We start from the raw sequence: 26,833 nt of genomic DNA on the forward strand, positions 1-26,833 counted from the left end.
TCTCAAAGATGCTGGGTATATTAATCATACTGTTTTATTCATTTGTTAACTTAATAAATATTTATTGAGGGACTATGAAGGGCCAGACATTATTCAAGACATTGGGTACAAGCGAATGAACAAGACAAGCAAAATCCCTCTGACCATGAAGCTTATATCGATAAGGTACACAGAGATATAAAAATGCAGAAATAAATAAGTTCAATAATTCCACAAATATTTATTGAGCACCTACTATTTACCAGGTGTGTTCTAAGTCCTGAAGGTATAGCAGTGAATAAAATAAATGAAAAAAATATATACTCACACAGAATCAATATTCCAGTGAATAAATGAACAAGGTAAACCAGATATTATAAGTATTCAGAGAAAGATAAAAGATGGACTGTTATGATGGACTCAGAGTGGGGAACACTTGCATCAAGTAGTCAGGGAAAAAATTCTCTGAGCTGATATTTGGGCTGAAACTCAAAGGAAAATAAAGACCAGGTTACAGCAAGATATGGGGAGAAAATATTCTAGGCACAGGGAAAGAACATACAAAAGCCTTAAAATGCAGAAAGGGTCCGTAAATTCCAGGTGCAGGAATAAGAAGGGAGAAGTCAGAACATAGTGAATGAGACAAGTACAAGAGGACGGCGTTGTGGGGAGCCTTATAAAAACCATGGTGAGTTGGATTTGGGATTTATACCAAGTATACTGAGAAGCCACTGGGGAATTACAAATAGGCCTGTGACATTTACCTTTGATTTGCTTTTTTAAACAACATTACTTGGCTCCAGTGTGGAAAGTAGGTAAGGAGAGAGGAGAGGAGGAAAAAAAAAATAGGAAAACAGACAAACAAAAAACAAGAACATTTAGTAGATTTTTGAAATAATCCATGCAAAAATGATGGTGGGTTAGACTAGAATGGGAACAGTGGAGATGAAGAGAAACATTCAAATATAAGATAGAGTTGACAGTGAAATTAACAGGTTTTGCTCGTGGATTAAATGAGGGGCAGGGCAGAGGAAAAGGACTAGAACCAAGTTGACTTCTTGCTATGCGGCCTAAGCAACTGAGTACACCTTGATATGAATTCTTGAAAAGACTGGAATAGGAACAGGTTCCAAGAGAAATCAAGATTTGTGTTTTAGCCATGCTGGTTTTATGATGCCCATTAGAAACCCAAGTAAAAGTGTCCTAGAGAAGTTAGATAAATTAGTTTGGAGTATAATAGAGAGGCCAGGGATACAGATAAAGCCTCAGATGTCATTGATGTGTGAGTGGTATTTAAGGCCAAAGGGCGTGGTGAGGTAGATTTGCTAGGGAGAAAATATAGTGAAGGGATGAGACCTTGGGTCAGACTTGGGCATTCCAGAAGAAGGTGAGAAGAGAAGAGAGAGGGCAGCACACGGGCCTGGAAGGAGTGGCCATAAGGCAGGAGAAAGCCAGGAGAGTCAAGAGAGGGGAATGTTTAACTGTGAGAGGGTACTGGTCTGCCAAAAGGTTGAGTAAGACGATTACAGAGAGGTGACCATTGGCTTTGTTGCGAGAAGCTTCTAGTGCATTTAACAAGAACAGTTTCAGTGAGTGGTGGGAATGGAAGGTGAACTGAAATTGGTTGAGGAGCTAATGGAAGGCAAAGAAATAGAAGGAGGAAAAAAACTAATTCATTTTCGAAGTTTTGTTGGGAAAGGAACAGAGAAGTGGAATAGTCACTGAGGAAGAATCAGTGGTGAGGCAGCAATTTGTTGTTCTGTTGGTTGGTTTTTAAAACAGTAGACGACACGGCATGCTTTCAGAAGACACAGGTATTTTAAGGTGCTACTTTATCATTACTAGTGATAGAAACTCATCTCGAATTTATAAAACAGTGGAAATTCAGGATTAAATCAGTAAATAAATACAAATAATTCACTTGCAGAGAAGTGACCTCTGGGGGATTGCCTAACATTCTTCCTTCCAATTTAAATGTATTTTTCAGCATCAGCCCTGAGGTTTGAGCAACTCAGGTTTAATACTTTTGAGTTGAATTAGCATCTGGCGTGGTTACATTCCTTATTAAGGAAAGACCTGAATCTCTGGTAGGGTAACAAATGCATGAAAAACTAACAGATGACTATGGAAAGCCTAACATTATGTCAGCCAAAGTGAAGTACTGAAGGGAAAGGAGAATTTTCAATCATTCCCCAAAAATCTCATGACATTCCTCTCTTTGTCTAACTGAATTCAAGGCAGCACTTCCATATTATATTTACCCTCTTTGAAATCCCTGCAGTTGGAAGGAAAGATCTGTAAAGAAATCATGACCTAAGCAATGACAGCTACCTTGGTGTCTGTCACCCAGGTGACACAAGAACCCTAGAGTCCCAAGCCTCTACCATCAGGACCGCCCCATTGTATTGCTCTGGAGGGCGCCACTCATGTTTTATTCTATGTGATGGTACCTTCTAGAATTTTGCAATACAAAGGCTAAGTCAGCCAGCTACTGTTTACCCTAAGAATATAGCCCACAAGTGTGAACTAGATCCTTAAAATCTGTAGCATGGGTGTGTACCCACAAATTTCAGTTTGTGTTTTCCTTCCCACTGACTGCTGTCCACGTTTGGATTAGATTACTGTTAATTTACATGCTTATATTTTTTTAAGATTTTTTATTTATTTATTTGTCACAGAGAGAGACAGCCAGTGAGAGAGGGAGCACAAGCAGGGGGAGTGGGAGAGGAAGAAGCAGGCTCATAGCGGAGGAGCCTGTTGTGGGGCTCGATCCCATAACGCCAGGATCATGCCCTGAGCCGAAGGCAGACGCTTAACCGCTGTGCCACCCAGGCACCCCTAGATGCTTATATTTTTTTTTAAAGCATTCTTTCAATACAGAAATTTGTGGTGACTTGCAGCACGTTTGTGTGCATGTATATGTGAGATTCGATGATATTTTATGACCATTAAATTCCCTCTCTGTTCTGATTTTTAAAAAGGTTCTCATCAGGAAATAAGTTTTCTGAATGAAGTATCTTTATTTCATCCCTCTCCTAGAAGTCACAATGTACTCTCATGTAGAAAAATCAGGCTATCAGAGAGTGTAAAAATTCATTTATAGGATTGTCTTGTCATTATAAAGTTTAGGAACATCACTGCTTGAAAGCTGAAGAATGGACAGGATGACCCTTAAATTTATCTGTTAGTCATGAGTAAGAGACTTCATACATTACACACACCCCAACACCACAGTCTGTGATATGCTGGAAAATTCTATATGATCCCTAACAACCTGTCCCAGGCTGAGATCCTACATTTGGCCTCAAGTGTGAACACTTAAAAATAAATCAACTAAGGATGAGACCAAAGATTCTATGATCCCTGGGACTTGGAATCAAACTCAAAGCACAAATGAACAAGCAATGTTTTTCATTTAGGCAGGATGGCTGTGGAGTTTGTGAAAGCATATAGATAACATTAATGCCTTAAAAAAAAAAAAGGAAGACGAAGAAGTTATTTGCTAAAGATCTAAACTCAGGAGACAAAGAAAAAGAATGAACAAATTTTGCAACTCCATTTATTCGGACTATACCTGAGATAAATGGGTCCTGTCAGGCAATAAATAAGAGCATCTTCCAAAGAGGCTATGGTATCGGGGAAAAAAGTCATGGGACACTATTCCATACTAGAGTCCTGGAGATCATGGACATTTTCTGCTACTGGGAAGGACAATATATATTTTCTTAGTTTTATGACATTTCTTTGTGGAGATCTTATTCACGAAGCTGACCTATCCCATAAGGAGCATATGGATGGGTGAGGGAGAAAAGGGACAATCGGCCATGGTCAGAAGGATCAGAAAAAAGGCCCTCCCATCCAGCAGTCCTATGAATTACATGATTCCAGGTGTCCCTGATTCTTCCCTGGTTGCCCTGAACTCAATCATGAGAGAACGAAACCTTTGTATTTCAAAGGATTGGACACCGGATGGATTAGAGGTTAAAGTCCATTGACAGCAACACAACTCCCTCCGTGGGCACAGGCTAGTCAATGGGAACAAGGCTGGATCTTCAGCTTTAAAGGTTTCTTATCCTGCCTCACATACCACTTACAGAGGCCATTTGGTTTCCAGGTGCAATATGATTTTTTTTGCTTCTAGGAATAGTTTCAGCTATCACTCTTGCTCTGTCCTGGCACATTAATTGACATTAATTGTCTCTCCACTTTCTCTTCAAACTTGGCAAGTCTTCTCGAGTTGTGAAATATTGCTCCCTTCTCCTGTTAAAGAAAGACACAAGACTCATCTTCTAAACCCCAGTTCCATGTTAAGGACAGATAGTCAATCGTCATCCATCAGACATATTTTCATTTCATTTGTTTAAATCTTCCACTATTTCAACTACCAGTAAAATGTTTAAATCTCTTCAGTGAAGTCTTAAGGTCATGAATCTTACACATATTTCTGCTGGGAAAGAGGGAGTTTTATAGCAAGTTGTTCAGACAAAGGCAGTAAGTCACAAAGATGGCCCTGAGACCATGCTCCAGGGATGCCAACTGGGGGAAAAGGCCCCAAAGAGGATCAACTTTAAACAAGTAGGCAACTTTCAAAATAGGACCCCAGTAGGAGCAAAAGTATCGAAGGCAGCCCGGAGGAATCCATCAAAGGCCTTTTACCATGCACCACCAGACCTTAATAACGCTCTCTCTCTTCTTTCTCTTCTTTTTCCCTCTTTCCTCCTCTTCTATTTCTCCTTGAGACCCAACAGAGTTCTCCAAAAGCCCAACAATCTCTACTAGCCTCAGGCCCGGCTCCATTTCCAAAGCCTTATTATATAGCCATATCAAGTCAATTCTAATTTCAAGTCCCCACTTCCTGGTGAGGAACCAATGTTGAAATTCCATGAGGTGTGAACAAACTTTTAGAACACCTTCGGTTTTATTGACCGTTGAAATGGTAGAAAGCAGAAATGGTGAGATTTTGTCAGTGATGTCTTGGGGAGTGGATAATTGAAGCTGAAGTTGAAGAACCAAAAATGGTTCCTCGACATAGACTGCAGGAAAATAAGCAACAGCTAGGACCCATGGTTTGGGACCAAATAGGAGCAAATACTTTGGAAAAAGGAAAAGTGGCTTAAATCAGATCCTCTTGAACATAACTTCATAGCCCATCAACCCCACCTTTTCTGTTGTTGCTCTGGTGACGACCAGGTTTCTGCAAGCTTCTTCTGGCGGGATGCATGCACAGCATGTCAGTGTCTCACCTCAGCTGGCCCAAGCGGTGTAGCTCTTGTTTCCTGACCGGGGACTTCTCTGACATCAAGGTGTAGGATACCTTAGGAACCTGCTGGACACTCTTATCACAAAACCGAGAAGTGCAGGGGAATGAATGCTCACAGGACTACTTTTGAACAATGGGGAAAAACCAAAAAATACATGGCTTCACCTTCACCCCAATCCCCACCCCCACAGGTAGAAAAGTCTGCCACACATTCCATAAGGCTCTTCAGAAGGTCCCGGCAGGATCAAGCACTGGTGTAACAATGGTATCCAGCTCCACTGAAGGTGTGGTCTTTCCTTACTCTCCAATTCCACTTCCTTTATCCTGCACTTCTGCTCCTGGGGATCATTTCCCAAATAGATGCCCTGCACATAAACCTTGGTTTCCATCTCTGCTCTTAAGGAAACAAAGACTAAGACGCTGCTTTTTCTTCCACTGGAGAGACAGGACACAGAGCAGGAAGGCACACAGCTCCTTCCCATGTGCTTTCAGGAGTGCCTCTTCCCCTTTAAAATCCATAGATGCTGGCCTGTGTAGCTGTCCCAGTGACAACCAGCAGCAGCCTCCATGTCATGATACATGTTCCCAGCTTTAAGGACTGGACACACGTAAGTCACTTTGCTGAAAGAAAGTAGAGTGTTGAAGTGAGTGAAATTATACAGTGAGACAGAGGGAAGATGCTGGCCCTAACAGAGAGGAAAAGCCAAAAAAACTATTCTTGTAAGAAATATCATATCTGTTTGATGGGCCATTAGTCCTTCCCTAGAACCAAAAGATTTTTTCCATCTAATAAATCCACAAGTAACAATAAAGAGAAAACACAAACATGGATGAAAGTTGCCTCCTAGAGTTGACAAGATCATCCACAGAGACAGACGTCTGGATCTCAACTTTCTCGGTATCCTCAACTTTCTCAGTATCCTCAACTTTCTCAATATCCTCAGTGATTACTGTGTGGAAGATATGAGCAGAGAAAGAGTCTCGAGTGTAAAGATGTCAAAGCTAACAGTTGTATCCAATAATTTCTGATAGAAATCAATATCTTCTTGTAGTCAAATGAATGAACTGGTGGAAACTGGTCTGTCAAGAAGCTGGCTTGGTCAGCTCTCTCTCTCCTGTATCTGGTCTTCTGTCACTAAATCAGTAGGTTTTTGGGAGCACTTACCACCCACCAGCTCCAGGGAACATTAGACCCCTCTTCAGAGGAAATCAGTCTGGCCAAATACGTCTTACCTGAACCCTCATTTCCATGAATCAGGCTGTTCCTGGAATTGAAAGAGTACACGCTCCATGAGGGCAGGAACCACATGTCTTGGTCATTACTGTGTCCCTAGTGCTTAGCACAGGGCCGGGAGTGAGGAAGGTTCTCATTGATCCACCCAGGTTTGTCATCTGTTTTGATAATGAAAGTTTCTTCATGGCAGGAGTATGTGTTGTTCATTTTCATATCTACAGAATGATTAGCACTTTACTTTGACAAAAGTAGAAACTGAAAAAAACAACCGTGTGGAATTACATTACATTGCATTTAAGTGACTGACTTGTTCCTTCTGATTTTCTTTCTATGCCTCCCTGTGTTGCCTCTTTGCTTGCTGACTTGCTGATTGTCTTTTGGCCCCAGGGAGAATATAAATAAGGACCGAGCCATGTGTTTCTTGCTCACTGTTGTTTCTCCCATAACTAGCCCAATATCTGATACCTAGAAGGAGTCCAATTAGTGGTTTTAGGAGTAAGTGAATAGAATAATTATTTCTAGGCTTCTGTTGAAAAAACCTTTTGCAGGGTTTAGTAGGCAAAACCCTGGAATCCTGGTCCCAGTGACCTGGGAGCATCACTTTAGAGAAACCACATTACCACTTCCAGTTCTTTCATCACCTGGAAAACTAGGATAATAATAAACACTCTATTTTTATTGAAAATATAAGCAGTAATAAGTTGGATCATGTACAAAGATTTATGTTTCTAAAATGATTATGAGAACTTCTTTTAAAAGAAAAGAGAAGGAGAAACCTAGATGTCCAACAACAGAAAAACTGATTTAATTTTTGGCACATCTGTATAATGGATACAACCTCTAAAAATCATGTTGCCTGGATTTCTGCTTCTAGCCAAGACAGAATGACAGAGACCAGATTTACCCTTCCATCTGAAACAATCACAAAAAGCCCCAGACAAATTCGATGAGACAGCAGTTTTTAAGACACCATCAACCAGTGACGAATGAGAGTGATCCCGAGAGATGAGAACAACTGAGGTAAGCCCTACTGTTGCCCCAGAGTATTGCCTTGAGAGAGTCTCCAGACCATGGCACAAGGAGGAGAAAGTGAGGCAGGACGCGGGTGGTTCCCTGAGTTGAGGAGACAGAGCTGAGATGGGAAGAGCTACAGTTCATAGGACAGAACACCAGAGAAAAGAGAGGTGTGCTGAGAAGTACCTGAAGAGATGCAGGAAATCCCCTCACGTATTCAGCAGGGTGCTCGTGAGACAGGAAGGAACTACCCACGGCCAGAGAAAAAGCCATCTGAAAGGATTAGAGGGACCTTGCCTCTTCAAGTGCATCTAGAATTTAGAAGGAAGGTAACTGTTTGATTATGTATCTCTCAATTCTTTGATTAAGAATTTCATACGTTTCATTTTCTCTGGCTCTAGTCACTAATGATTGTTGGTCATTTCAAACAATAAAAGAATCATTTCATATAAATATTTAGAAAACAGCCCTGTCTGCTTGAGATAAAGAGTGAAAAAAATAAATGATACCCCGGGTGCCTGGGTGGTTCAGTCGTTTAAGCATCTTCCTTTGGCTCAGGTCATGCTCCCAGGGTCCTGGGATGGAGCCCCGCAATTGGGCTCCCTGCACGGTGGGGAGTCTGCTTCTCCCTCTCTCTGCTCATGCTGTCTCCCTCAAATAAATAAATAAAATCTTAAAAAATAAATAAATAAAAATAAATGATACCCAGGGATGGCATTGGCAAGAACAGTTACTGGTAAGCCTGTTTTTTTCTGATACCAGTAGTACAATTGTCTTTAAAAACTAGTTCTTATTTCTAACCCCTGAATTCATTTATATATAGTATCAAGTTAGGATGAATTCAAACCATGCTGATGTTTGTAAGAATGTGGTTTTGTATGATGTAAACCCTTATACTTAAATCAACTCAAACATCAACTTTACTCAGTTTTTCATGATCAAGTTCATTATACTATCTATTGTGATATTATTAAATTATTAAATACTTTCTATATTTTCTCTCATTCTTTATCTTGTTAGACTGAGAATTTCTAATTTTTTAGAATCTTTCTTTTATTCCTATAATCATCTTTGTTGTTATATCTCTTTGGGCAGTCTTTTTTACTTTGAAGAACAACTAGCAGTAATGGCTTCCAAAAAAGGTTCAAACATGATCCCCACATTGACAGTTCCACATGCTGTGAATTCTGCCTTCCCAAGGTAGAAATGTTTTTAATAACTAGATTTCTCAGGATCCCTTGCAGCTGGGGTGTGGGCCTGAGCCTTTAACTGGGAGAAGAGCCACATGAAGAATAGTCTAGGCAGGGACATCCCTTTTCTTGCTGGAGTGGGTGAGGGGAGGGGGAGGTTGGCCTCTTTACCAGGCCATTTGGATGAGTGGCTCTGGTCATCGCTCCTAGATGCCAGGCCCAGAGTTTCTCCAACTTGCATGATGATTCTGTGAGTCATCTAATATCCCTCCCCAAATCCTCAGCTGCTTAGCCAAAGTAAAGCCAATTACTCTTTCTTTCTTGTCATTTTTCACGCAGACATCTCACAGTGTTTAGTCCAAGGCCCACCATGGCTTTCATTCCAGCATACTTCATGTTGAGTATGAGAGCTTTTTCACTGCTTCACCGGGGCACACTCGACTCCTCCCAACAAGGAACAGTTCATAATACTTTACAAGAATTTCCGGTTCCTTTCCCGGGCAGAACTGTGGCTATGCATGGGAACAAAGTCGACTTTGATGGTTGGCTCAGGATATGTCATGGAATGAATGCACAGTAGATTTCAGTAGACTCCACAGGAATCAACCTCCTGAACATTACAAAGAGCCTTTAATGCTACCGATGTGGGAATGAGACAAACAGAAAACTTTCCACAGCCTTCTGTTCTTGCAGTGATTCTCACCACCTCACTAAATATTGTCACTCGATATCTTCCTGACCCCCCAGAGTCAGTCAGGATCTCAGATACAAGGGATCTTTGAATTTCTATTTTAATTAAGGAACATTTTCCTCATTTGGTGGGAGTGGGGAGGCAGGTCCAAGACTAAATTTAAAGCTTACTTCATGTCTTTCTTACTAGCTCCTATCAAATCAGTTTCCTGTCACTTAGCTAATCTGTACCCATTCTTTAAATCTTGAATTAAATGTCACTTCCTCAATGAGCACTTTCCTGCCCCCAATCTAAATTTGTTCCCTCTGTTTTATTGTTTCAAAGAACCCTGTAATTTCTATGAAATAGTAACACAGATTTGACTTTATAGGCCTTATCACAATTTCTATGTATTTCTGTGTGATTATCTGTGTAATAAATATCTGTCTTTCCCACTAACCTCTCAGTTCCACTGAATGGCCCATGTTCAGAATAGTGCCTGCCACGAAGGAATGGGATGGCTGATGAATGAATGAATCTGAGCCATCAGGCATTTATCTTACTCTGCCCTGGACTGTTGCGTACTATAGATGCTTGCAGTGACACATCCATTAACTCAAATACTCAAATGCCCAAAGAGGCTTGGAAGCACACAAAACAGTGCTTCTGACACAAAACAGTGCTTCTGGGAGTGAGATTGTAGTTCAATATGAGTGAAGATAAAAAACAAAGACTTTAAGGAGAATTCACACACAAGTAAATGTCAATATGTTTGTATGGAGAGTGGACACAGTAACATTTGACTGCCCATCTCCAAACTTGAACCAGGCTCAGATGAGAGACCCAAATGGGTCAGGCCCCGAGAGACGGTGGGGAAACTTGGATCACTGGCAATGAGATTTGCTTACTGCTACACTAAGTGTGGTAAGTAAGGAAGTGCAGTAAGTATGCTCTGCCTGAAGATGGGAGTTGGTCCCAGCTCTTGGGACATAACTTATAAATTCTTGGATTTTACTGAATCATAGGAGTATCTTTGTCATAGATGGTGGGGCTCTTGGATCACACCTGTTAGTTTCTGCTAACGGGACAACTCAGCATGGGACTGGTGGCACCCAACAGTCTCAGGGTAAGGGGTTGACTGTGCACCAAAAAGACCGACCGTATCATTTATGGTGGAGGCTTTGGGTTACACAATATCCATTAACCCTGAGACTGAGTTCAACCATGTAGGCAATCAATCAATCATCCCTACATAATGACGTTCCAATAAAAATTTGGGACACCAAAGCTCAGGCAAGCCTCCTGGGTTGGCAATACTCTGTGAATATTTATCACATATTGATGTTGAGAGGGTAACCTGCCTCTGAAGACAGCAGAAACTTCGAATTTGGAACTCTTTCAGGCTTTCCTATGCATCTTTTACCTTGGATGTTTCAACATATTCTTTTGGGGTAATAAAAGTAACCATGAGTATAATACATTTCAAAGAATCCTGTGAATTTTTCTAGTGAATTCTGAAACCTAAGTCAGTTTTTGGAAACTCCTAAATTTGTAGTTGTCAGAAGTAAGGACGGACTTGTGTAGATGCTTTCGTTTAGCTTTATAGTTGATTGCTAACTCCTTGCAATTGGGGTCACAAGTTCTGGGTAGACTTGTCAGTCTGGAGGTCTATGCCCTCAACCTCACTGTGTGACCAACTCTGAGTGGCTATGTTTTGCATGGAGCAATTCCATGTGGGTAAAATAGGGTGTATCTCTCTGATTCTTAAGTAACCAATCAGTTATAACAACAGAGAGGGGAAAAAAAGTTAAGTTGACAATATGGGCAAAGCAACTGGAAAGGGAAGTAAATGTCTGTGCATGTTGTTTGGAACACATGTATGTATGAGGTAATTACTTTTAAATGTTCTCAACACATGTTGGCAATGCCTAATAATAATTAGTATTTGTTAAGTGCTTACAATTGAAAGTTTCTGTTCTCAATGTTCTACATATATTAACTAATTTAATTCTCAGAACGACCCAAGTTATCGGCCCAGTTTGTAGAAAGGGAGGCACAAGGAGGCTAAATAACTTGCCCTGGGTTACATCCTCCCAGGATTTGAATCCAAACCATCTGACTCCTTAATTCATGTTCTTACCAGTGCCCCCATATGGTTTCTCAGTAGGGTAATCACTTATATTTTCTCTGATCTTATAGAAAGGTGTTAATAAACTGGTTATCTTAATTAATTCTGATTGTCTTTGTGACAAAGTAAGATTTTTATATGAGCAGATGTGTATTTTATTTCTGATAATCCCCTTTTGCCCTTTGATCCCTTTCGTGTAGGCAGGACGTCCTGACTTCTTGTACTGGAGGAGGGAGAATGCAATGAGCACAAAAGAAAAAAAACAATAAGTAAATTCTTTGCTTTCAAACTTCAAAATAAAATTTGGAAACTTTCTCTAGAAACGGTATAATGAAAGAAAGGGGTTTGAGTTAGGGTTATGTATTTTGAGTTAAAAAAAAATCTATGCCTTAGAACGATTTCTGAGAATCTAGGTTGATACAAAGACCAATTAAATGCAGCTCTAGATTTAATGCAAACTTTCTAATCTGTGGAAATTGCTAAGGGTGATGGAGACAAAAGCAAGAAGTAAGACATTGGTGACAATCCCTGTGCCCTACCTCTTAACCCATCTCCCGCCAATGGGGTAGAAGGGGCAATCATGGAGCCCCAAGGAAGTTCGTAGGAATCTGAGAGTAGAAGACTTACAACCAATTCCTATCAGAACGCCTTGGTGACAATATCCTTGTAAGTTTCCAGAGATGGCTGTGCAGTAGTGCCAAAGGGCTCAGAGAACCCAAGACAGCCTGCTTCTGCTAGGCTGATGTTACAGCAGATGAATTTTCACACATACACGAAAAGCATGGAAAATAACTCAGAGAGCCACAGGGAATCTGGAGTGGCCTCAATTTTATGATAAAAAGGACACGGAACATGTGGATCAACAAACAGAGACCTACAGGGACTCAGACACCTGGACGGATGACCCAATGCACTGCACCCACGTGCCAGTGGGGGCTGGGTGCCCCCAAGCAATGCCAGGATCATTTATACCCTCCAGAACTTATGTCATTCCAAGAAGGTGGGAGCTGGGGGCGACTCAAACCGGTGGAGAAAATCCTGACCAGATTTTGAAAATTAGGATTTAATTGTGAAAACCTTCTATTTGCTTAATGTAGGTTTTCGGATACCAGGCAAATGGTTGCTGGAATTAGAAATTCAGTTGTTATAGAAAATAAGCTGTCCTGTTTTGTATATCTGGGTCAATGGCAAAATGTTTAGCCATGACATCTCTATTCATCAGATCACCCATATTCAGTATCTTCTCTGCTCCTATAGAAATAACAAATGGCTTTCAAGTGTATTACATCCCCCCCGCCCCCGCCCGCTCCCGGGCCTACCAAAAGTTATGTGCTCTTTCTAAGACACGGAAATCAAAACACTATAGCTAAAAAAAACAGTATCCTGAATACTTACTAAAGGAAATAGTTTGGATTAGTATGGAATTTGGAATCACCCTGAAATATGAGGATTTGTTACTAGAGGCGCGGTGGGGGGGAAACATATTCCCTCTTAGGGGACCTTGCTGACAGTGAAAAGAATGAAGGGGGTGATTGGCAAGCAGTCTTTTCAAAGAGGCACATAAACAAACATTGAAAAACAGTAAACACATAAGATAATTCATTTGGACACTTTTATATGCAGCATGTATAGGATTTAAAATAACATTCCCAAGTTAAACTGAAAACATCACTATGTAAATGACACAACTAAGCCAAATGAAAGAGTAAATACCAGCCTTGCAAATTGGTCTCCCTTAAGGGCACTCAAAGGCTAGCACCACATGCTGCTTTCTAAAGAAATGTCCTCCTCTCTATCCATCTTCTCTGTTTTGACAGCAAACCATTTGACCGGCATATGTTTTGAAATTTCTGAACAATTGACTTTCAAGGCCTGGCAAACACTCATTCTCCATCTTCTTAGAAATCTCCTAGGAGCCACCGTGGCCAATTAAAAACATCATAAATCTAACCCCAAAACTGCATTATTTCAAAAAGAGATTGGGCACCCCCATTCCCCACGTTGTTTGTACACATCTGTGTTGGTCCTTTTGCTGAGTAGGCCAGGCCAGCAGGAGATCATCAATCAGCAGGTGTCACCAAGCCCAAGTACAGAACGGCTTAATAGGAAAATGGCATCTTTTTTTATTCCCTGTTGTCACCTACTAAAATGTAAGCTCCTTGTTGATCTGATCACACTGAGTTATGTTTTAGTGAAGTCTTGAAAAGACCCAGCCTGCACATATTCTGGAAGTTTTGAAATAATGTCTCAGTGAACAGATGTATATTTTCTTCCAGCAGCTCTTTGTGGAAATGAATTTTTATGAGCCCAAAACATCCTTGATTTGACCCCATTTAAAAGTCAAGTTAAAACCAAATATTGACGAAGGAACGAAAGAAAGAAAGAAAGAAAGAAAGAAAGAAAGAAAGAAAGAAAGAAAGAAAGAAAAAAAGAAATTTGACAGAAATATCAGGAAATTATCAACACCAAGACTTTTGAGACCGAGAAACTCTGGGTTAACAATAAGCTTTTGTTTAGTGGAACAAATTTATAGTATAGGAGAGAGGTAAAAAGCACAGGCTGTAGGTACAGACTTTCTGCATTCAGATCTTTCATATTTTAGTTCTGACCTTGAACAAATTTTTTCCACTTCTTGCTTCGATCTTTTGGAAGAATTGGAATAGTAAATAATACGTACCTCATAGGGTTCCTAGAACCTGGCGCATGATAAGTGTTCAATGAATGCTAATTATTATTTGCATATAGGTAGATAAGAGAAGCAGTTAATGTATAGTTATATGCCAGTAACTATAAAATGTAGCTACCCTTTACTGAGTGCTTTCACTGTGCCAGGCACTGTGATAAGTTCATTTTATTTTCATTTTATTTTTATTTAATTTATTTCTTTTTAAAAAGATTATTNTTAAAAAGATTATTTATTTATTTGAGAGAGAGCGAGCATGAGCAGGGTGAGGGGAAAAGGGAGAAGCACACTCCCCACTGAGCAGGGACCCTGATATGGGGCTCGATCCCAGGACTCCGGGATCATGACCTGAGCCAAAAGCAGGCACTTAACTGACTGAGACACCCAGGTGCCCCATTTATTTTTTTTAAAGACTTATTTATTTGTTTGAGAGAGAGAAAGAGAGAAAGAGAGGGTAGGGGCAGAGGGAGAGAATCTCAAGCAGGCTCCACGCTCAGTGGGGCTTGATCCCACAACCAATGAGATCATGACCTGAGCTGAAATCACAAGTCGGATTCTTAACAAACTGAGCNACTGAGCCACCAGGTGCCCTGAGAAGTTTGTTTTATACATATTTGTCCTTCTAAAGGGTAGGTACTCCTGAACGCTGCTAATGAATGACAGTGCTGTTGTCGCAGTTTATTCAGTCCGCAGGTAATGCCTGGTACACTTGTGGATTCTGAGTCTTCACAGCTCCTCAGTAACATGAGATATATTCTAGGCCCCAAATTCCCCACAGCAGTAACTTTGTCTGATTCTTATTTCGACACCAGCAGCGTCGAGCACTGTGTCTTGCTTATAGACAATTCTTGATAAATTAGTTGAATTGAATCTCCTTCCCTCAAATGTCATGAAGAGAGGAAGGATCTTGGCTCTGCTCCTTGGCATTTTTAAACTTCCTTATTGTTTTAAAAAAAATGTATAGGCTCCTACTTCTTAAAAAAGAAGATGAAGAAGAAAATGGAATGTTATTCGTGAAAACTAAAGGAAAGACTTCTTGAGAAGAACGGGTATGGCAGAGTTCTGCGGGAATTCGTTCTCAGCATAAACTGAGCATAATTCTGCTCAAAGAGCCAGGGCGCCAAGAAGGACTCAGTTTCTGGTTACCCTAAAACTGGTAACAAATAAAATTGGCCTGCTGAATAATCTGAGTCCTTGTCCTTTTAAAACAGATTGGTTTATGTCCTAAAAAATAAAAAACATTTATGAACAAATATGAAAATTTCACGCCTCAATAGAAACGTGGATGAAAGCCATGAAAAAGTCAATTCACTAAAGGAACAATAAAAGTGATTAATAAGATTTTGAAAATAAATTCAACCCCACAGACAATTAACAAAATACAAAATCAAATAATGAGATGTGGCATATTTTTACTACAAATTGTTGGGGGTTGGGGGGAACGAATCCTTCCTAGAATAATGAGAGGGTGGTAAGACACACTGTCATACACTGCTGATTAACATATAAACCAGTACCAATTTCTTAGATGCTAATATTTACCAAAATCCTTAAGAAGGTTAATATCAGTGACCTGAATACTCATCGGTAGTAGAATGGCGGGCTAAACAATGGAACGTGCCTGTGTGGTGGGTGGCTGAAAAGGGCACAATGGCATGTGCCTCCCTGAATCCATGCTCTTTGCAACTTGGCTGCTCTTCCTTGAAGAGGTGGATTCTCTCTCTCCATCTCTTAAATCTGGGCTGGACTTAGGATTTGCTTGGCCAACAGAATGTGGCAGAAGTGACCGTGTACAAGTTCTGAGCCTACACCTCATGAGACCTTGTCTGCATGAGACTATGCTGCCTGCTCTCTTGAGACCTCTGCTTTTGCTATGTGAGTAAGGCCAGGCTAACCTCCTAGAGGATGAGACCATGTGGACCACAGCCGTGTCAGCCCAGTTGCCACTGAGGCCCTGGACACGTGGGAGAGCCCAGCCAAGATCAGCAAATTGACCTGTAGCTGATCACAGTGGACTTCAGATGTACGAGGGAGTCCAGCTAAGACTAAAAGAAATACCCAGTTGAGTTCCACTTACATTGCTGACCCAGAAATAGCAACTAAATCTAGAATATCATGATTATAAAGTCACCATTAGAAAGAATATGTTATAATGATATGCATTGGCCTGGGAGGATGTTCATGATGTATTTATTGGAGAAGAAAAGCCGACCAATAGTGCTTATAGTAAAAATCAATTTTCTGCAAGAGCAAAACAAAAGAAAACCTATACACTTAAAAGCCTATACAGTAAGGCACGTGTGGCCATGCACCCCTGCTTGCCTCAGGAGGGTGGGCTTGGCGGGAGAGGAGGAGGATGGAGAGGCTGACTTTTTCTCCCACCCATCTCTGTATTATATGATGGTAACAGCCAGCGTGAATCATTTTTGTAATTTAGGGATTTAGATTTTTAAGAAAAATTATAGTAACCAACGTTGAAGTGAAGGGCTAAAGAGCGCTTTGGAAAACCTGAAGTGTTTTTTTTTAAGATTTTATTTATTTATGTGACAGAGAGATAGTCAGCAAGAGAGGGAACACAAGCAGGGGGAGTGGGAGAGGAAGAAGCAGGTTCCCAGCAGAGGAGTCCGATGTGGGACTCGATCTCTGAACACCGGGATCACACCCTGAGCCGAAGGCAGACGCTTAATGACTGAGCCACCCAGGTGCCCCAAACCTGAAGTCTTCTGATTGAAGACACAGAGGTCCAGCGGTGGAAAGACCATGTACTTTGGATTCTGAGCTTTGCTGCGAGGGACAGAGAGAGAGAAAGAGAGAGTTCGTTTATGTGCTTGTCTCATTAATTCTACTCCTGCAAACTTAATTCTTAGGAATTAATCTAAATGTGCATCAATAATTATACAGAAGTATTTCATTGTATACTTTTTATTATGTCAAAAATTGGAAAAACATAAATATCTACCAGTTGTGGAATGGTTAAATAAATCATGGCAATTTCTCTCCAAATGCAGCCATTAAAGCCACATTAATAACCTGAAAATACTCTGGCTGTTAAGTAAAAAAATACAATAAATACAACTGAATATGCCACATTGTTACAATTCTGTAAATGCACATGTATAAAGCTAATACACAAGTCAACGAAGCTTATCTCTGCATGTTTGATTTAGAAGGTGATTTTTATTTTCTTCATATTTTTCCTGTGTTTTCCCAATATATAGAATGAATATTCATTCCTTTGAAGTCAGAATAAAACAACATACTATAAATATTTTTAAAGAATCCTGAGGGAGGGAGAAGAGGGACATAACAGAGAAATAGGTGAGAAAATATAAGAACACACACTTTTTTTTTTGCCTTCCCCATGATACCGAATTAAAATCTGCCAAGCAGAAGACATTTTGGGGGGATATGAGACAACATCAGTGGCAGGATTGAATATTTATATATACCGACTGGAACGTTCCATCAGGGAGAAATTGATAATGCAGAGGGAGAACCTAACATTATAAAGTCCTTGAGTTGGCAAAGGTGACAGGGGCCAGCGCGTAAATGGAGGAGTCAGCCTTACAATGAGCAGGGAGGATTCATCCATTAAACAGAAGGCAAGGCAGAGACCACAGCTTCACCTGCAGAGGGGTCAGCAGACTTGGAGCGAGCAGGTGAAGAAGGTGCACTCTGGTTGCTTCTATTCTCTTACGGAAAAAAGAAATGCATTTATTAGTTGACTGTGAAGAGTGGGAGGAGAGGAATGAGAAAGGTCTATGCCCTGCCTGCTTTCCCTCTAACTTCCATTTGTAATGTAGCAGAAAACCCTGCATTCAAGAATCATTTTCTAAGCACTCTTAATGGTTATGTATGTGTTTCTAAAAGAAGAGAAGAAATGGGGTGGTAGAACAAGGTTCTGGACCGTGCTGAGCTCTCATGTTTGTGGATGAAATACAACACCTATGAAATATTAGGGAAATAATTCAGCCAACAAGAAAATACTTTTCAGGGGTGCCTGGGTGGCTCAGTCATTGAGTATCTGCCTTTGGCTCAGGGCATGATCCCAGCGCTCTGGGATCGAGCCCCACATCGGGCTCCTCTGCTGGGAGCTTGCTTCTTCCTCTCCCACTCCCCCTGCTTGTGTTCCCTCTCTCACTGGCTGTCTGTCTGTCAAATAAACAAATAAAATCTTTAAAAAAAGAAAATACTTTTCAATCAAGACACTTGCTAAATAAAAATGGGGTACCATTCACAGTACCAATGGATATATTTCTATTGTCTCTAGTCATCCTTCTGAAAGCCAGTGCGGGAGACCTCTAAAAGGGGTTTATGTAGGTAAAAAATTAAGTCAGAGTGGCTGCGGGCTCAGAGCTGGGGTGCAGGAAGTTAAATGAAGGATGGTGGAGCCATGCCCGTATCTAGCAACAGAGAGTAGCCTGAAGTCATCCTGTGAGAAAAGAGCCAGCTCACACCTCAAGGGCCTCCTCTAGCAAGACCCCTGTTGGAAACGAACAGGCATTTGGGGTGTTGGCAGAGCCCTGCTTGGGCAGCTCAAAACACAGGCAAGTCCAGAAGCCCACAGATGATCGCTGACCCTTCTTGCATTTACTTCCTCTGTCTGGTACCTTCTCTCTCTAACCAGCACCTGCCACTCCCCGCCTGCCACCAAAGTACACACACCATGTACTCAAAACCATCGTTAGACCCTAACTTAGACATCACTTCTGGTAGGAATCCTCTTGGGTGGCTCTCCACCCACCAGACCAGATCTAAGCTGTGTGAGCTCAGCAATCACGTGTCTCTTATTTACAGTACCTCCAGCACTCAGCACAAGCATCTGCACATGCTGGGAACCCCATACCGGTGGAATCAGTGACCCTCAGTTCTCATTCACCCTGCAGCACAGTCAAGCCTTGGCCTGGAGAATGTGCGACTGTCATTTTAGAGATGTTTCTGAAAGTGTAAAAGCGGAAACAAGAAAACAGATCAATAGGCAAGCGTTTGACAAGATGAGCTGGTAGCCTGTCCTTCCAGAAACCCCATTGCCAAATAGCTCCAGGGACTCTGAATATGAGCGGTCAGTATCCCCAGCAGAGGGAAGACTGTCACAGTGGAAGGCCCACCCAGTTGCTCCAGTCTGGACCTGATGATGTTCTTCTTCCCAGTTAGGGATGGCCTCAGCTTGGGACCGGGTCACATCTCAGGTCTGCAGCCTCGGGAACGCAGGGAGGTTATATTTGCCAGTGGTTTGGAACCTCTATAATGAAGAATTAACTTTCCCAAAGAGAAGTCTGGCCTTTATCCTTAGCCCCTGGGAGATGATCTCAAGGTTCTGGAATGTTCTGCCTCATAGGGAGTATCCTTGTTTGCCTGAGGGCTTTGGCCACCATCTGTCTAACAATGTGATTTATGATGAGGGCTTTGAAACAAGCCTTTTGAGTTTCTAGACCTCCAGAGGAACCAAAGATGAAAGGTATTATCCAGAACTTTCAGGAGGAGCTATAAAGCTAAAGGTCAGCCCCATGAGCAATATGTATGATCAAGTCCTAATAAAAACTCTGAACCTCTGGTCACTAAAGGCTCATGTGAGCTTCCCTGTGCATGTCACACATCGTGGTCAGGAGGAAATAACACAATCCAGGTCTGCACGGGGGAAGGATGACCGAAGTTTCATGTTTAGAACCCTCACAGATGTCACCCTATGCACCTCTTCCATTAGCTGATTGTGATTCTTATCCTTTTGCTATAATAAAAACTAATCAGAAGTTTAGCACTTTCCTGAATTTTGTGAGTCATTCTCTAGGACTATCAAACTTGAGGGACTATGGGACTCTCCAAATTGTAGCCAGCTGGTCAGAAATGAGGGCGGCCTAAGGACCTGGAACTAGCAACTCGTGTCTGAAGTGAGGGCAGTCTTACAGAGGCTTATGCCCTTACCCTGGGAAGCCTGACCTACCTCCAAGTTACTGGTACCAGAATTTATTGGAGAGCTCTTCTGATGGAAACATGGGAAATTGAACCAATGCTACCTGACACCTACCTGGAGTCCCTAGGAAGCCCATCAGGAGAGTCCTCTGCTCTCTTCTCAGACCCATAGGTCCCAGATAGGCTCCAAGGGCCATTAACTCCAACAATGTCTGTGCAGGAAAGGGGCTATGATTCCAGTCTAGAAGAACACTATCTGTGTTATTGATTAAGATTCGAATGTTACCAACAGCTTCCCAGTAGGTGGAAGGTTTATCTTATTCTTCTGCGTAATTAGAATGATTATTCTACAAACGGATGCTAGTCAGTGAACTTCGGAGAAGAGGCTAAATTTGTCAACCTCATCAGCTCACAGTCCTGGCCAGGGACCTGTATTACTGTGCTTCCTGAGAGGGCACGAGAACAGAATGATGGCAAAAAAAAAAAAAAAAAAAGCCCGGGCTGCAGGAGCCTGGAGATGCCAATACACACACACACACACACACACACACGCACAGGAAGACACTGGGAAAGAGGAATTGTGAGTGGTTGGTCCTCTGGGGCCTGGGAGGAAACTGCTGATTATATTTGGAAAACATTCCCACAGTAAGGCGCAGAGAATGGAGACAGTCATGGTGCCCAGACCTGCTTCTGGGCAGCATTCTCCTCCCTGAGTCTAATCCTGGAGGTAACTGGGCAGCAGATGAAAATAGGATTTGCTCAAAACAAAGCAAGTCATTTTTTTAAAAAAGGCCAGCTGTCTGAGCTTTGTCTCCCTGCAGAACTCAGAAACCAAGCCAAGCCCTCTAGCTTGGTTGGATGTCTCAAATGGAATAGTTCTGACTTCATCCCTACCTCTCCCCTATCATGCAGGAAGGAGAGTGGGCTGGGACAAGCAGTTAAGACAGCTGTTCCCCTCTGCTGGCTTTCCTGCAGTCCCCCAGGCCCCTCACATACCCAGGAACCCTGAGGTTCTGATAGTGCAGCCAGACCAGTCTTCGGAACGGTCTCTCTCCTCCAAACTGTCCCAGGATCCCTCCTGAGAGTAGGCTTTCCCTGAAAACACAGTGTGTGTTCCCACTTTCACACTCAGACCATTACATTTGCCTCAAGGACTCTCTACTCCCCATTTTTTAGTACTGAACCCCTGATGCATACCTATCTGAAGACTATGTCCCTCATCCTTGCCCACTTTAAAACCTCAGAACAATCGTGTTGCTTTAGATTGCATTTATCAGTGGACAGGTCGCAGGCACTGTGTTAGATTGCAAAGATATAATGCTAGAGGAAAAATATACCCAACAACAGGTCCCATATTGTCTAACAGGAAAGATAAGATAAACAGATACATAAACAAATATATATGCAAATTGGGATGAGTGTTATGAAAGCAATAAACAGGAGGCTGAGAGGAGATTGAAGAGTGCAATTTACATAGGGTAATCAGGAAATGCTTTTCCCTCCCAGGGAAGCAGTGAATGAGGGGGTGGAGAAAAGTCAGAATTTTTACACTAATGAACATCCTACTGCTGGCAAACACAGAATGAGGGGAAAGGAGTTTCCACCCAACAGAGACACATGAACACATCGATCACACAGTCCAGTGAATGACACTACTCCACAGGGAATGTTAGCTCAGATCGGTGCCAATCCACCACACCTCTAATGTCGCTTTCCCTGAGATACGATGGTATGCGTTTGCACTGTATCTTCCAGGAAAATTGTATTGTCAGAAGAATAGAGCACAATTAGTTGATTTTCATGGCCACCAGTGTTCTCTTTATAATGGTACTCTAGAGAGCTGTGCTAAATGGCCAGAGATCAGAATACGTCTGGGTGGATATCTAGTTAGTGACTTCAACTTCTCAGGTCCAACCAGCTTCTAAATTTCCGTTCAGCTCAGCAGTTCATTATTGTGTTCCTGGAGTTAGCAACACAACATAAAACATATCATCCGCATCTGCCATTGCCACTTTTTTAGCAAAACTCATATGGACCTTGAGAGTGCAAATCTGAAAATCCCAGGGCATTTTCTCTAATTTTTCCAGGAGGGGTGATGGAATTCCATCTGAGGACAACAACAAATGTGGTGTGACATGATCTGAAGTTAAGCAACCTTGTTTTTCTTATGCAACTTTTTTGGAAATCGGTATGACACCACATCCAAACCAAAATAGCACACATTTATTATCTCACAATCCCGTGGGTCAGGAGTCCAGGCACAGCCTCGCTGGTCCTCTGCACTGCGTATCACAAGACTGCAGTCAAGGTTTTGGCAGGGACGCATTTTTCATCTAAAGGCTTGACTATGGAAGAATCCACTGCCATGCTCATTCAGGTTTGGGGCACAATTCATTTCCTTGCAACTGCAATGACTGAGGAACCAGCTTTTTTGCCAGCTGTCACCTGGAGGTCCCCCCCAATTATTCCCTAGAGGCTGTCCAGAGTTCCTAGCAGTCTCCTGCAGTTCCTTTGGGCTTTTCCAACATGGCTGCTTATATCATCAAACCAGCAAGGAGAATCTCTCATCCTAGTCGGCTGAGACAGAAACTTTTCTAACATAACATAAAACAGGGTGATGATCTATCACCTTTGCATACGGTGTTGGTTAGAAGCTCGTCACAGGTCCCTCCCACACTCAAGAGTGGGGGTTGTCCAAGGGCATGGACGCTGGGAGACAGGGATTTATCTCTCTACTACAGTCCACCATCTGACCCCCAAAGATTCGTATCCCTCCTACTTGCAAAATACATTCACACACACCCACAAAGATCTCAAGAGTCTCATCCCATAATGCATCAGCTCATAGACAAAATCTCATCATCTAAATTATGTCCGTGTTCTCATGCAGGTCCTCGGTGTGATCTGTAAGGTACAGCTCCTAGGGCACAATTCCTCTCCATCTGTCAAGATGTGAAACAAGTGATTTGCTCCCAAACACCTGGATAGCAATGTTAGAACAGACATGTCCAGGAAAGCATAAGATAATAGCTGTAGAAATTTGGGTCCAAAAGAGGATGGATGAAATGAAAGGCAAAAAGGACTGACTGAAGTCCAGCTGGACAAACGTTCAGAGTTCCTTGATTAGATTTGCGGCCTGGAAATAATTCTCAATTGTGCCCTCTTGGCTCTTAGTTCCATCCTCAGAGTCATCTCTCTTCTTTCACGAAAGGTAACACACGTTTGCAGTTAAGTAGTTTTATCAACCTGTTTCCTGCCAGTCTTAGGGGTCCAACAGCCCGCTTTTATTTTGTATTCTGTCTCTCTCAATCCAAGTTGGTAGAGTTTCTGCTGAAATAATTTTTTCAAAAACCTCGTGGGTCTCCTGTGGATTCCAATGAAGTTGACTCCTTTAGAAAAAAAGCCACCCCCAGGATCCTTTCCAGATAACCTCCCTCTGTGGCTCCTCCTCAGACAGCTGCAAGACCATCCCCTTAAGCTTCCTCGAAGTCCCATGGTTTGGTCCAAAAGCACATCCAAACCTCTTGGAAGAGCTCCTTATGTGACTGAATACTCTTGCCTTTCAATCTCTCTGAGGTTTTAACAAAAGTTTATATATAGTCATATTCTGCTGTCTTCTTCTTGCCACATTATCTTAATTTTAGCCTCTTTTTCCATTTGAAGAGATTGAGAATTTTCAAATTCATCCAGTGCTGGTTCCTTTTTGTTTAACAATTCTTTCCTCAGTTGATCTCTCTTCTCTTCGTCTCATTATAAGCAGCAAGAAGAAACCCAGCGGCACCTCCATACTTGGCTTCAACATCTCCCCAGCTCTACAACCACATTCAGCCTTCTGCATCATTGTGGGAGGCCATTTCAAAGTTTTCTACCAGCACCTAACAGGATCCCCCTCATCCAGTTCCCAATAACAGATTCTTCACTTCCTTCTAAGGCTTCATGGTCATATCCTTGAAGCCCAGATTTCTGTTAACCCCTAATATAGGGCAGATAGGGCTTTATCTAGAAAAACATGGCCTGGCATCCCTCTCTGATGCATGCCAGGAAGCCAGGACCATGCAGAGAGTCCATTCATAACTTAAAGCCCATGAGGGGTCATACCTGAGAGGTATTTCAAGGACTGTTTCTCTCCTCCTCCCTCCACCTATTCCCAAGTATTTGGCATCCACCGTGTTTCTACATCCAGAAATAGAAACTCCCAGAAACAACTTAGAAACTCCATAGGACCGCTAGCAGTGCTATGCTTCTTTTAGGGAGAGACAGTGGGAAGAAAATTCTATGGCTATAACTAGAGATAGAAAGAATTCCCAGATAGTGCAGGCTGAGGATTTTCAGAATTTTTGTATCCCATTTGTTCAGAGTATGAGAAGGTCAGAAAATCAGGATAGAGAAGAAGATATTAAAGTGTGGTACCTTTATTTGTTTGTTTGCCAAAACTAAAATGCTCTAATGGCTTTTTCCATATCATTAAAATAAGGAAGTTAAGCTGGGGAGCCTCAAAAGTCCTTTTAATCCTAATTTTTTGCGTGTGAGTCTATGGTTTGAAAAGATGCCATTTAAATTAGTGCTGGTGTTGAAGTGTAACTCTCAAAATGTTAGTCTTGGTGCTGAGGCCAAGCCCTTGGTGAAGGTTTAGTTGATAGCTCGGAGTTGTTGACTCCTATTCCAGCCACCCAGAACTCAGGGAAAGCTGAATGAAAAGTAAGTTCTAAGAATTAGGAGGCCAATTTGGCTAATCAGCAGTCAGCTTATAAATGAAAATGAGCACCTTCCTGGGAACGTCACAAATACACACCAAAAATCTGTCACATTCAAATTCCAAGTGTCAGTGTTCAATTTTATAAAATGGATTAGGTCTCCCGACTGGAGATAAGGTAAACCTTCAGATCAAATATCTCCTTTTTCCATCTCCCAACATCTCTTATTTACTCTCCTACCATTAGTAATTCTGCTTCTGTGTATGTTTACATTTATTCCAGAGCGGTCGCTTGCATTGTTGTCTTGTGTTTTCACTCAAGTGAAAACTTTAATATGGTGATACTGGAATGCGTCCCCACAGTCCCAGCAGTCTAGGGATCAGGGCTGAGCACTTTTTAAAAAACTCCTCAATTTATTCTAATGTGCAGCCAGCCTTGAGAAGCATTGGCCTAGGACATTTTAACGAGGCTGCTCCTCGGTCTGGCCTCTAGGGGGCAGTCCTGTCCACTAACACAACTCCCAGAATTATGAGAACATGCTGACACTCTCTGGGGCCCGGTGAAGGGCCAGAGGCCGAACTTAGGGCAAAAAAGGGCTAGAGCTGATAATTAGAAGCCTGAATAATAATGAGGTCATCGAAGGCAAAATTACTTTTAGATTCTCCTAAACTTTGGGAAACTCTGTGAGCAACACTTTCCTTTTCCTTCAAGTGTGATTTTCCCAAGGCCTGTCTTACACCCAGTCCCAGGCTTGTAAACCTCTTCATTGTGAGAACCTCCCCCACTTCATTATCATTTCTTTGGATACAGTTCACTTCATAACAGTTTCATCCTTTATTACAACCCCACTCAGAAGAATAATTTGGTCAGAAGAAGTTGTTCCTTTGTCTTGAGCAGGTCACCCTAACCTTCACGTGGGCCCATTGGTACTCATGTCATCCTTGACTCTTCTGGAATGACAACTGCAGCAGCCAAGATCGCAAGGTCTTCTGAAATATTTCTCAGAAATGACTTGGATAAAGGCCACAGAACTTTTGTGGTTTAAATGTAAAGATGTATCAAAGTAATGGTGAGTTGTGGGATTGGGAGGAATGGGGTACACGATTAGTTCAAGGAGCTCAGGAACTGTTGTAATAAACATTCAGCCACCTACCTATCTGGTTAAGAATCAGTAGTGGAGGGGCGCCTGGGTGGCATAGTGGTTAAGCGTCTGCCTTTGGGTCAGGGCATGATCCCGGCATTATGGGATCGAGCCCCACATCAGGCTCCTCCACTATGAGCCAGCTTTTTCCTCTCCTAATCCCCCTGCTTGTGTTCCCTCTCTCGCTGACTGTCTCTATCTCTGTCAAAAAAATAAATAAAAATCTTAAAAAAAAATGAATCAGTAGTGGGCCCTGGGACATTGATCTTTTTTGAACAAACCTGTTTAATATCCTTAAAAAATAAAGTGTTACAAAGAAATTAGAGAAAAATTATACAATTTAAAAAATGGCAATGGATATGCACAAATAATTTCCAAATTAAAAAAATAACAAATACAAAAATGACAAGAATCTAACCTCAGTGATAAAATGCACATGAAAACAACAAGGAAATAATTTTTTTCTCTATCAATCATTAAATAATATTTTTAAGCATTAGATGCTGATGTCATGAAACAAAACTTAGAAAACGCTATAGAAATGTCAATGTGTATAGTCATTGTAAAGGTTATTTGTTAATAAATATAAAATTATTTTACACAACAATTCTACATCCAGAAATTTATCCTTAAGAAATAGTCAGAATAATGAACCACAGAAGCACAGAAAGACAAATATCATATGGTTTCTCTCATCTATGGAACATAAGAACTAGGAAGATCGGTAGGAGAAGAAAGGGATAAAGAAGGGGGGGTAATCAGAAGTTGGAATGAAGCATGAGAGACTATGGACTCTGAGAAACAAACTGAGGGCCTCAGAGGGGAGGGGGTGGGGGAATGGGATAGACTGGTGATGGGTAGTAAGGAGGGCACGTATTGCATGGTGCACTGGGTGTTATACGCAACTAATGAATCATCGAACTTTACATC

The 26,833-nt window shown here is 41.7% G+C and overlaps 1 protein-coding gene across 12 annotated transcripts in view; it reads left to right on the top strand.

Moving 5' to 3' along the window:
- Positions 1 to 26,833, top strand: part of LOC105234922 (T-cell receptor alpha chain C region) — a 560,983-nt gene that overhangs the window by 301,982 nt on the left and 232,168 nt on the right. The window contains exon 3 of one of the 12 annotated variants that reach the window (XM_034648715.1): positions 20,372 to 20,378. The exons of the other annotated variants lie outside the window; for them this stretch is intronic. Within the exon in view, the coding sequence (XP_034504606.1) occupies positions 20,372 to 20,378 (7 nt within the window). The remainder of the gene's footprint in view (positions 1 to 20,371; positions 20,379 to 26,833) is intronic. 12 annotated transcript variants of the gene reach the window in all.

Source organism: Ailuropoda melanoleuca, chromosome 20 (assembly GCF_002007445.2).
Source record: "Ailuropoda melanoleuca isolate Jingjing chromosome 20, ASM200744v2, whole genome shotgun sequence".
In the NCBI taxonomy this organism is placed as follows: Eukaryota; Metazoa; Chordata; class Mammalia; order Carnivora; family Ursidae; genus Ailuropoda; species Ailuropoda melanoleuca.